Consider the following 12,625-nt stretch of genomic DNA (forward strand, 5'->3'; position numbering starts at 1 on the left):
TTGCTGTTATAGCTGGCTTGTTCTCAGCTGTCCAGAGACGGGAGGGTCGCATGTCTAATCTGTGTGTGCGTCAGCATGCGTGCCACCCAGTTTGGAAGGAGAGTCGCCGCTGCTTAAGTGCACTGCCATAATCAAAGGGTAGGTTTGATTATACAGCGACAAACCCAAACCTTATGGCCACCTCAGCCTATGTTGTTATTTTGTGTGCTGCCAAAACTGCTCCCACCTGCAGGACGCACCTGCAGCATGCTCAGATGCTCAGACCCAGTCATCTGGCCATAATGCCTTGGCTCTTGTCAGTTGCTCAAGTCTTTACACCTGGATAATGATAATGAGAAGTGGCTGTTCACCTACTGCCTCATATATCCCAGACCTTGACATGTGCCACTGTTACAAGATAGTTAGTGATATTTCCTGGATCTGTGGTTAATATTGAAGTCTTAGCTGCTAAGATTGCAACCAGAAGAGTATGTGGCAGTAGAGCAGTGGCAAAATCGAGTTATCTCGCTGAACTAGTTTCTACGTCCTCTATTCTTCTGCTTAAATACTTGATACCGATTAAACAAAATAAATACATACACAAAAGAAAAAAAAGGGATGCTAAGTCCTCATGACAACAAATTTGATTTAAACTTAAGTCTGGAGAGCTTTGGAGTGACAGTTTAATTTTCTCACACAGCATTTTAAAAGAAGCTTGCAGAATTTAATTGCAAAAAAACCCCAAAAACCACGAGGAGAGTAGTTGGTTTTGTACAGTTTGTTCTTTCTTTCAAAGACGACCGAAACCTCAGACAAGGATCCAGTATAAGGATACGCTTGCTGTTCAGCGAGGTGTAGTTTACCCTTTCCCCAGTGAGAGTTCACCTTACATTTGGCCTCTCTGATCTGAGGGACAATAGCTTGTTAAGGCATGTGTCACACAGGCCTAAAGGCTTTGGTCGCTGGGGAAAAATATGTATTCCCAAACCAGATGGTGAATATGATTTTACATGTGCTGAAAGAGAAATGCATTTTAATTTCAGTGTCTGATATAAGCAAATTTGTTAGATGTTGGAGAAAGCAGGGAGGGAAAAATAGACCCTTGTTAACAAGGACATAACATGGCAATGAATACGGATTGAAAAGTAAGTAAAAACAAAGGTCAGAGAGGTAATAAATGGCTATGAAGTTTTATGATCCCGGAGAGCTAAATTTGCTAAATGGGAGTTCTTGCAGCGGTATACAGTGTCTGTGATATTGCTTCCCTTGAGACGTGATGCCTGCAAATGTCATTGTCCTAACAGGCCTCACGTCTTTAGGCTGCAGGAAGGACCCGCTGCTGACTTTGTGTCAGACCTTGGCAGGGATGACCCGTGTTTGTCCTGCTTTTGCTTGTTCATGACTTCTGCAATTGTCTGTCTCTGTCTGTGTCCTGTTTCAGCATCTCATATTCCTCTCATTCTGTGATGGTTTTCGTCTTTTATACTTACCCCTCACCTTGCCCTTTGCTGTCCTTGTTATTGCAGGCATTACCTTCTTCGGCAGAAGAACCTATTGAAGATAGAAAGGCCTGTGTTTTTCTCGCCATTCATGGCTGTCCTTCCCTCTCTGTTTAATCTTTGTCTTTGGGCAGAATACTATTAACCATGGTTGTAGAGGCGGTGGCGAAGTAACGCCTTGTTTATGGTCACTGTATTGGTTGTTGCGTGTGCCAGCTGTGTTGTCATCACAGCTCCATAAGTGTTTATACTTACTTCATGGCAGTCTTCTCCTGAATGGCTGGCTGTTGCAGCATCTGCTTCATGGTAATCTGGAACTTTCTGAACTCCTGTATTGATATATCATTAAAATGGCCGTAAAGACAAAGCAGCTCACACTCGTGCCTTCGCCTCATACATGCACCAGCTACCAAAAATTGAGAGGTGTGCAACAAGGCAAAACAATACTAAAGCCTACCAGCAGTGTGACGTCATACAAAAGGGCTACGATGTCGAGCATAAACAGGCTGTAGCTGCCAGCTGGAGATACTAACTCAAGAGCATTTGTGTCATCAGTGCGCTCTGGAAGATTGCTTCAGTTTCTTTTATTCATTTACGTGAATATGTGCTTCTTCTGCAAAGAAACACGTAGCGGAAACCAGTGGATGAAACCCAGAGGAACGGAGCTGTACAGTAAAGCCAAAAGATGCATGAGATAGGAAGAATGACAAATGGCAAAGGAGCAACAAGAAAGGGGAAAGGGCTGTGCAAGCCTGCGATGCAGATCAAAGTCTATGTGATACCAGGGGAAGGAAGTAAGGAAAAATAGGTGGAGAAACACACACGCACACACATAGTTTCATGTGTGTGAAGCCATGGAAGGAGCGATGTCTGCAAAAAAGAAAGGGCACTGATCAAAAGAGAGATGAGGTGATGAAGGAGGCAGCGGGGATGACGCCAGGAAGAGGGGGAGGTACAGTCGGTGCCACAAGACCGTATTGTTCTGTTTACTATCTATATGGGAATATGGGAATGTTTTCATTTCATGGTCATCCTCCCTCTTTTCGTCTGTCGGATAGATGCAAACATCCACCCACACATTCAGACACACACACAGTAAACTGTCACAACCTTTCTTTTGCATCTGCCGGGCAGGTAAAACTTTACAACCTTGAAATATGTTGCCACACTGTGCCTCGCAGCTTCACCTTCTTACCCTGACCACCGCAGAGAACCCATATTTAAAGTAAATAAAGAGTCAGCTGATGTCACTGATGCCATGGCCGCTATCTTGTATCACCTCATGTGCTGGGCTCGTCCGGCTAATGAATATGACTAGTGGAGGCCAAAACGGCAAAACAGCAGGAACGTTTAAATACACATGGCTCCTGCGCAGCAGCAGAAGAAATTATTTACATAATGCCTCTCTGATTACCCGCCTCCCTGCCAGCTTGCACTTTTATGTGCTGGCCTTGTGGGTGAGGAGAGGAAGACGGGGAAAAAAAGGAAACACGGACAAAATTGTGATTTCCTGTGTAGTGGTCCGATGCCTAATAAGATATTAATTTGCAGCACTGACATTCGTGGATACGGGATGCACAGATCAGAGGGAGAAGAGAGAACATTTGTCGAAGCAGGAGGTGTGTCTGGAAAAAAGAAAACTAATTTGTTTCCATTCTGGGCTGCTTTCACCTTATAAATTTAATGAAATAGATTCTTTAAATTGGTATGCAGAACAGAAATACAGGAGGGATGAGTCACAGCAGTAAAGACAACAACCCACACATTCATATTAAAAATCGTTAGGCTGCATTAAACAGTACTTGCACAGGGACATAAACTAATTATGGTTGTTTTTCTTTTTTACTTCAGCTGTTGACTTTAAACTGTCATTTCTGGCAATTTTATCTCCTCAGGAACAAATCAGAATATCTCTGTCTACGTGTAGTGTCCTGCCAAAACACCAAACAGTGCATAAAAAGATGAGTTAAAGCAATAATTCACATTTTTCTGTAGCTTTCTCAAAAAAGACAGACAAGATAAAGGGTTACAATAAAAATATGTGTTGCTAGATTTACGCTAACATTTGCTTGTGCCACTAAAGCTGTGAAATGCTACTTTTCAAAAGTTTGGCAAAAATGTTAAGACTGGGTTTCCCTCAGATAATCTACATATATATTAAATGCCTCATTTCAGATGATTCACCAACTTGAGTCCCTCCATAATTCTGTCGACGGTCAAACCGTTGCACAGGCCTCTGAACACCATGTACACTCAGAGGCAGGACAGAACATAACTCACAAAAGGACACTGAGCGGCCAACCTCAGCCTAGAGGTTAGAACTGATCCAGAGTTTCAGATCTTCTCTTTACCCTTATGAATGATGCATGACTGGCTGGAGTTTGGTACAGTTTAGAGAGAGAGAGGAAGTGAGAGACAGCAGCCATCGAGGCAAATAAGCATTGACTAAGGGTGCTACAGTTACACTGACCTCAGCTAATTTCTTCCAGTGGGTGCCACCAGGAGTGGGAGAACAGGATGGAAAGTGATGTGTGTGTGTGTATTGTGATTGCAGCTGTGAATTCTTTCCTTTTTTCCCTGACTCAGGCACAGAAAAGGGGATTAACAGAATTTCATTTTTGGGGAGAAGCAATCCAGTGTGTAGAATGTACGGTGTACATTTTAGGACATCGTCAGGTTTCAAGAAAAAAGTTGTCAGGTATCAGACAAAAAATTGTCAGGTCTCAGTTCTCAAGAAAAAAGTTGTCAGGTATCAGAACACAAGGTACCAGAGAGAAAATCTTCCTGCAGGTGGCGGTGTTGTCATGTCCCACCCAGTGTTGCCAACTTAGCGACTTTGTCGCTATATTTAGCGAGTTTTCAGACCACCTTAGCGACTTTTTTTCTGAAACGCAACTAGTGACAAACAGTGTTGGTCAAGTTACTTGAAAAAAGTAACCAGTAACTAATTACTGATTACTTCCCCCAAAAAGTAATCCTGTTACTTTACTGATTACTTATTTTCAAAAGTAATTAATTACTTAGTTACTTAGTTACTTTTTAAAAACACGATTTACAACCTGAAGAGGTGATAAAGCGATAGATCTTTCAGCCCAATTCTACTTTTTCTGCATAATCCATCATACAAAATGTAATCAAATGGAAAAGTCTCTTTTTTTTTACTTGTTTATCAGTTTTAATCTTTTAACTTTATGCATCAAGCAAAACATTTAATTATATGCAACATTCTCTGACTTGAATAAATTAGTTTAACATTTAAACCTATTTTCTGCACATTCCAGCACATAAAATAAAATATTTTTTGTGTTTACACTCACTCTTTCAAATAGATGCAAGTAAAACACAGCAGAAAATAAGTCAAAGACTCAGCGGTCCTGTTGCTCTATTTTCACCTGTAAAGCAGGACTGAGGTAGGCGGGGGTTTACCCTGGTGCAGGTGTGCCGCGGTCAGTTGAAGAATCCGCGTGTTTTTGTCACTTTTTATGGAATCAAACTCAAAATAAGGTCAGTACTTCAGTACTCTCAGTACTCTCTCCCACAATCGATATATGATCCATTGTTGATCTGCACACAGCTGTTGTCACCAACGGCGCACTCGCTTACGTCACTGTCATGAGACATTCTCGCAAAAAAATCACGGTTTTAGTAACGCAGTAACGCAGCGTTCCTACGGGAAAGTAACGGTAATCTAATTACCGATTTTGCAATAGTAATCCCTTACTTTACTCGTTACCAGAGAGATGGGCAGTAACGCGTCTCTGGTGACAAATCTGGTAACTTTTTCTGGCGTTATTAGAGACTTATTTATGGCGACTTTTTGACGTGAAAGCGCGTATCGCTCTTACTCTCAATAAGCAGCGGGTGCTGCGGTGGGCACCTCGCCCGTGCCAAAGCGCTCACAGGTGGAGGATAGTCCTCCCCCAGCTGCTATCAGGGCAGGGCTCCCGCACTGACTGTAACGCAGTCAGTTCTTCTTTTACTGTTATGTTGTTTTGTGGACCACAAAGTTTAAAACTACACACACACACACACACACACACACACACACACACACACAATAACTCCACCAGAGTGCCTGTTTCGGGTCACTTTTGCCGGTCCAAGCCCGGATAAAGGAGCAGGGTTGGAATTGTGACATTAAAGAAACAATAATTCATCCATCCATCCATTCGCTTCCGCTTATCCTTTTCAGGGTCGCGGGGGGCGCTGGAGCCTATCCCAGATGTCATAGGGCGAGAGGCGGGGTACACCCTGGACAGGTCGCCAGTCTGTCGCAGGGCCAACACACAGGGACAGACAACCATTCGCACTCACATTCACTCGCACTGTTATGCCCCCAGAAATGTGTTCTTTGTGTTCTCTTTATCTCGCTATCGTAGCTTAGAGCGGTGTGTGTATTTTCGTAACCATGACAACACGAGAGCAGTTTACGCTGAGAGTCAGGAAGTGAATCTACTGTGTGACTCGGGATATTAGCGTGTGGGCTCATTCAACCGCCAGCTCCGCCGTTACAGGATTAATCCTTTTCTCTTCGCTAAGGCATAGTCTGTGAGTATAATTCATTTTGTACAATTAAGCGGTGAAGCGTTTTGAACCGTTGTCTGTTATTCGGTTAGCTTTATTGTGTCTCATATAAGCTATGCGGCTAGGCTGTCAAGCTGTGATAATTAGCCAGATGCTTTGAGCTTATTGCATCTATAATACATTTCATATATTTCATTGTATTGTGTTTACAGTATATTTCATTGTATTGTGTTTACAGTTTCACAAAAGTGCCCAGTAAAAACTTCTGGAATCCAATCGTCTGAGTCCTGGAGATTTTCTTGGGAGTGTTTAAGCTGAATGGAAACTTAGTAGCCGCCTTTGTCTCCGAACAGGCGAGCCTGAGCGCCAAGGGTCTATCGGCTACAGAAAATAACCTTCCCCCTTCTCAGCCAGTCACTCACCCGCATAACGCGGCTCAGACCCAAGCTGCTATTACGCCACACCAAGCTCTTCAGGGCCCTTGGAGAAGCGACACACCAACACGACAGAGCTCCAAGTCACCCTTCTACCCCCCTCCAACTCCACTCCTACAGCAGAACCCCAAACGAGATTCTACGTTTCCCACGCATCAGCCCGTCCACGGGACACTCTACGGAGGTGATTACGACCATTCTACAACCACTGACCTCATCAAATATCTCGCTCGTAACCACTTGGTGACTTCAGGTCTCACCGCATATGACGACCAGCCAATAAACTATTGGGCCTGGAAAACATCATTCCAGAACGCCATTGCCAATCTAGACCTGTCTGCTGCAGAAGAACTCGACCTCCTAACCAGACACCTGGGAAAGGAGTCAACAGAGCAGGTAAGAAGAATAAAAACGGTCAACATCAGGAATCCAACTATTGGACTGTGCTCAGCATGGGGGCGCCTCGAGGAACTATATGGCTCCCCAGAAGCCGTCGAACAAGCTCTGTTCAGCAAACTAGAAAGCTTCCCAAAGCTCACGACAAAAGATCCACGGAGACTCCGGGATCTAGCCGACCTGTTGTCAGAGCTACAAGCCGCTAAAGAAGATGGCTACCTCGCGGGCATGTCGTACTTGGATACCTCCAGAGGAATTAAGCCCATCATCGAGAAACTTCCATACAGCATACAAGAAAAGTGGCTATACCACGGGACGAGATACAAACAAGAACATTTCGTCAGCTTCCCACCTTTCTCCGTGTTGGTGAACTTCATCCGCACCGAGGCGAAAGCACGTACGGACCCAAGTTTCAACCTCTTCACGCCAAGCCCCCCAAAAGAGAGAATGAATAAATGGGAGAGGCCCACGAAGACGTCCGTTCACACCCACAAAACACAAGTCTCAGGCACTGCCAAGTTCGAGTCTAAGGAAAGCAGGGAACGTATTGACCCGAATAAACATTGCCCCCTGCACAAAAAACCCCATCCTCTGAGGAAATGCAGAGGTTTCCGCGAGAAGAGCTTAGATGATCGCAAACAGCTTCTGAAAGAACACTACGTCTGCTTTCGCTGTTGCTCGTCAACAGAACACTTTGCACAGCCAAGATAACATGCACCGAGTGTGGTAGCGCTGCCCACGTGACAGCCCTCCACCCTCACCCACCTACCTGGAAATCTAAATCGTTCCCCTCCATCTCAGAGGATAGCGGGGAGGAGGACAAAGCTGATAACCAGGAGGTCAACGCAACGTGCACACAGGTATGTGGGGAAGGTCTGAGTGCTAGAGCGTGTGCTAAGATCTGTCTCGTCAGGGTGTTCCCAAACGGACGAAGAGAGGAAGCCAAGAGAATGTACGCTATATTGGATGAGCAGAGTAATCGCTCCCTCGCGCAGTCAGAGTTCTTCGAAGCCTTCAAGATCTCCGGGCGCTCGTACTCATACACACTAAAGACCTGCGCGGGACGTACGGAGACATCAGGAAGGAGAGCCAGCGGCTACACCGTAGAGCCGTTGGACGAGAAACTGAGTATCTCTCTGCCTACACTCCTCGAGTGTAACCAAATTCCCAACATCCGCGCGGAGATTCCCACCCCCGGTGTGGCCTATCATCATACCCACCTAAAACGCATCGCTGACAAGATACCACCTCCGGACCCAGACGCCAGCATTCTTCTCTTACTGGGCAGAGATATCTTACGGGTCCACAAGGTCCGAGAGCAAATAAGCGGCCCAGGAGATGCTCCCTTCGCCCAAAGGCTTGACCTGGGATGGGTCATCGTCGGAGACGTGTGCCTCGGAGGTGCTCACAGACCACCGGAGGTGAGAAGCTACAAAACAGCCGTTCTAGGGAACGGTCGTACAAGCCATCTCCAGCCATGTAACAACCAGATCAAAGTGACAGAGGTGTTTGAACAAGCACGTGACTATCAACAACATCCAGCGCGAACCCCGACGACGCTAATCGGAGACAATTTGGGGCAAACCGTCTTCGCTCGCACTCCCAACGACCACAAACTTGCTCCATCCAGGGAAGATTTGGAGTTTCTAAGGATAATGGAAGCCGAGTGTTGCCAAGACAGCTCCAACAGTTGGGTCGCACCTTTGCCGTTTAGGTCACCGAGGCAGCGACTCCCTAACAACAGGAAACAGGCTCTCGAACGCCTCGTCTCACTTCGGCGCTCACTGGAAAAACGACCACGGATGAAAGCCGACTTCCTAGAGTTTATGGAGAAGATGCTCAAGAAGGCGCACGCAGAAGCTACCCCTCCCTTGCAACCCGGTCAGGAGCGTTGGTACTTGCCCCTGTTCGGCGTGTACCACCCCCGGAAGCCGGACAAGATCCGCGTGGTCTTCGACAGCAGTGCATCCTATGAGGGAGTATCGCTCAACGATGTCTTACTCAGTGGTCCCGATCTTAATAACAGCCTACTAGGTGTTCTTATGAGGTTTAGGAAGGAACAGGTTGCAATCACCGCCGACATCGAGCACATGTTCCACTGCTTCATCGTGAAAGAAGACCACCGGGATTTTCTCCGCTTCCTGTGGTATAGAGACAATGACCCTACCTCTGACGTCGTGGATTACAGGATGCGGGTGCATCTCTTTGGTAACAGCCCCTCGCCTGCCGTCGCAGTGTATTGCCTGCGGCGGGCGGCTAAGGCAGCAGAGGCCGACTACGGCAGCGATGCTAGGAGATTCGTCGACCGCGATTTCTACGTCGACGATGCCTTAAAGTCTTTCAGTACAGAGGAAGAAGGCATCGCAGTTCTCCAGCGAGCGCAGAAGATGCTCGCGGCTTCCAACCTCAGGCTGCACAAGGTTGCATCAAATCGTTCCGCGGTCATCAGAGCATTCCCCTCCCAGGATCGCTCTCAGGATTTCAATGGCCTGGATCTCTCCATCGATGATCTGCCTATCCAGCGTAGCCTGGGACTGTTCTGGAACATGCGCACGGACACTTTCACGTTCCAGATCGAGATCGATCAGAAGCCGTTCACCCGCAGAGGGGTACTCTCGACCGTGAACAGTCTATACGACCCCCTAGGGTTTCTAGCACCCATCACAGTTGATGGAAGACGGATCCTAAGAGAACTCACCTTGCAAGCGGAAGATTGGGACGCACCCCTTCCCAAAGACATGGAGACCGAGTGGACTAGATGGAAACAGTCTCTTCAAGACCTGGAGGGGCTCCAAATACCACGGCCTTATACGTCCCTCTCCACCACAGGCGCCCTAAGGAGAGAACTCTGCGTCTTCGCCGACGCATCGGTCAGAGCAATAGCGGCCGTAGCCTACATCAGGGTAACTGGCAAGCAGGGACAAACTGAGATTGGGTTTGTCTTTGGGAAATCGAAGTTGGCTCCCCAACCTAGCCTAACTGTCCCTAGACTTGAACTTTGTGCTGCTGTGCTCGCCGTCGAGATCGCCGAGATGATAGTCGCAGAGATGGACACAACGTACGACAACATCACCTACTACACAGACAGTAAGGTCGTACTGGGATACATCCATAAACAGTCAAGGAGATTTTATGCCTACGTACACAATAGGGTCCAACGTATCCTTCAGTCACCCTGTCCCGGCCAGTGGAAGTACATTCCAACGCATCTTAACCCAGCTGACGTTGGGTCAAGAGCTGTAGCATCAGCCCTGCTCAGCAGTACACCATGGCTCAAAGGACCAGCCTTTCTTTGCGACGCATCAGGTCATCCATCCGAGCTTCAAGAGACGTACAATCTTGTCGACCCCGACGCCGAAGTGCGTCCACAGGTGACGACGAAACTCACCCATGTCGCTAAAGGCGTGGTATGCCCTCAACGCTTTGAACGCTTCTCCAAGTTCAGCACACTCCATGCAGCCATTGCACATTTGATCCATGTAGCTAGCTCCTTCGCTCGCTCGACGCAGGGCGAATGTCGAGGCTGGCACATCTGTCGTCCTACGGAAGAGGAGCTGCTGAAAGCCAAAGTGTGCATCGTAAAGAGTGTCCAGGGTGAGTGCTACGCGGAAGAGCTCAAGTGTATCGGTTCTGGAGTCGACATACCATCTTCCAGCAACTTGTGGAGATTGCATCCCATTATGGACCAGGATCGACTACTCAGGGTAGGAGGTCGGATCGAGCAGTCAGGCTTAGGCATGAACGAGACTCATCCCATCATCATTCCTGGCCGGCATCACCTCGCAACTCTGCTTGTGTCCCACTATCACGAAGCAGTAAAAAACCAGGGGAGACATCTTACTGAAGGTGCCGTTCGGGCCGCAGGTTTTTGGCTCGTGGGAGCCAAACGCTGTATCAGCAGTCTGCTCTACAGATGCATCACTTGTAAGAAGCTGCGAGGGAAGGCCGAACATCAACGGATGGCAGCCCTGCCGGCAGAACGGTTACAAGTAGCACCTCCCTTCACCTACATAGGTGTCGATGTCTTTGGACCGTGGGGCATCGTTTCACGCCGCACAAGAGGAGGAGTTTCGAACTCCAAGCGATGGGCGGTGATGTTCTCGTGTATGTGTTCCAGGGCAGTGCACATTGAGGTGATCGAAGCCATGAGTGCCAGCAGCTTTATTAACGCCTTGAGGAGATTATTTGCGGTCAGGGGCCCCGCGAAGCAGATACGCTCGGACTGCGGAACTAACTTCGTCGGCGCTTCCCGTGAGCTGGGGATGGACAAGGAAAACTCAGGGTTCGACAGGGTGGAGAAGTACCTCAGTAAACAGAGCTGCACCTGGGTGTTTAACCCACCCCATGCATCCCATATGGGTGGCGCATGGGAGAGGATGATCGGCATTGCCCGCCGTATCTTGGACTGCATGCTGCTTGAACAGAGAAAGTCTCGCCTGACGCACGAGGTTCTGACCACGCTTATGGCCGAGGTAGCAGCAATTATGAACGCAAGGCCGATCATTCCAGTGTCATCCGACCCCGAGTCGCCCTGCATCCTCACACCAGCCATGCTCCTGACTCTCAAAACAGGCTCCGCGCCTCCTTTGCCGTCAGGCAAGTTCGAGGAAGCAGATCTCTTCAGGGAGGAGTGGAAACAAGTTCAGGGCCTGGCAGACATGTTTTGGAACAGATGGAGGCGTGAATACCTCAAAACACTGCAACTTCGACACAAGTGGCAAGGGAAACAGCCGAATCTTCAAGAAGGGGACGTAGTTCTCTTAAAGGATGATCGGGCAGAGAGAAATGAGTGGCCCATGGGCATCATCACGAAAGCCTTTCCAGGGAAGGACGGTCTGGTCCGGAGAGTCGAAGTGGAGGTCGTTAAAGATGGAAATAGAAGAGGATTCTCTCGTCCCATTACAGAAGTAGTTCTGCTTCTTTCTCCAAAGTCTGACTCTGCCAATTGATGTGGGCTCTTAAAGACCCCAAGCGGGGAGTGTTATGCCCCCAGAAATGTGTTCTTTGTGTTCTCTTTATCTCGCTATCGTAGCTTAGAGCGGTGTGTGTATTTTCGTAACCATGACAACACGAGAGCAGTTTACGCTGAGAGTCAGGAAGTGAATCTACTGTGTGACTCGGGATATTAGCGTGTGGGCTCATTCAACCGCCAGCTCCGCCGTTACAGGATTAATCCTTTTCTCTTCGCTAAGGCATAGTCTGTGAGTATAATTCATTTTGTACAATTAAGCGGTGAAGCATTTTGAACCGTTGTCTGTTATTCGGTTAACTTTATTGTGTCTCATATAAGCTATGCGGCTAGGCTGTCAAGCTGTGATAATTAGCCAGATGCTTTGAGCTTATTGCATCTATAATACATTTCATATATTTCATTGTATTGTGTTTACAGTATATTTCATTGTATTGTGTTTACAGTTTCACAAAAGTGCCCAGTAAAAACTTCTGGAATCCAATCGTCTGAGTCCTGGAGATTTTCTTGGGAGTGTTTAAGCTGAATGGAAACTTAGCCCATTACACGCACATTCACACCTAGTGGCAATTTGGATTATCCAATTAACCTATCCCCACAAGCTGCATGTCTTTGGACGGTGGGAGGAAGCCGGAGTACCCAGAGGGAACCCACGCAAACACGGGAAGAATATGCAAACTCCACACAGAAAGACCCCAGCAAAAAAAACAATAATTGCTAAAAGAAATTTAATTTGTAGTTCTAAATAAATTCTAAATGCATTTAAGACGTTTTTTACTGACTTTATGTCTCTTCCACGATGTTATTTCTCTCTCCAACAGCGT

General features: G+C 47.2%; 1 protein-coding gene across 1 annotated transcript; it reads left to right on the forward strand.

The window, feature by feature from the left end:
* The first annotated feature begins 10,720 nt into the window (after positions 1–10,720).
* On the forward strand, positions 10,721–12,337 carry LOC113006742 (uncharacterized). Its single transcript, XM_026142894.1, has 2 exons — positions 10,721–12,033; positions 12,248–12,337. Exon 1 carries the CDS (start codon positions 10,792–10,794, stop codon positions 11,779–11,781), a length of 990 nt encoding a protein of 329 aa, XP_025998679.1. The 5' UTR covers positions 10,721–10,791; the 3' UTR covers positions 11,782–12,033; positions 12,248–12,337.
* Positions 12,338–12,625: the final 288 nt, after the last annotated feature.

The sequence above is a fragment of the Astatotilapia calliptera genome, chromosome 15 (assembly GCF_900246225.1).
Source record: "Astatotilapia calliptera chromosome 15, fAstCal1.2, whole genome shotgun sequence".
In the NCBI taxonomy this organism is placed as follows: Eukaryota; Metazoa; Chordata; class Actinopteri; order Cichliformes; family Cichlidae; genus Astatotilapia; species Astatotilapia calliptera.

Bases quoted from the DNA above. Each gene is read 5' to 3' on its own strand.
- LOC113006742 (XM_026142894.1), top strand. From the start codon at position 10,792: ATGGCAGCCCTGCCGGCAGAACGGTTACAAGTAGCACCTCCCTTCACC.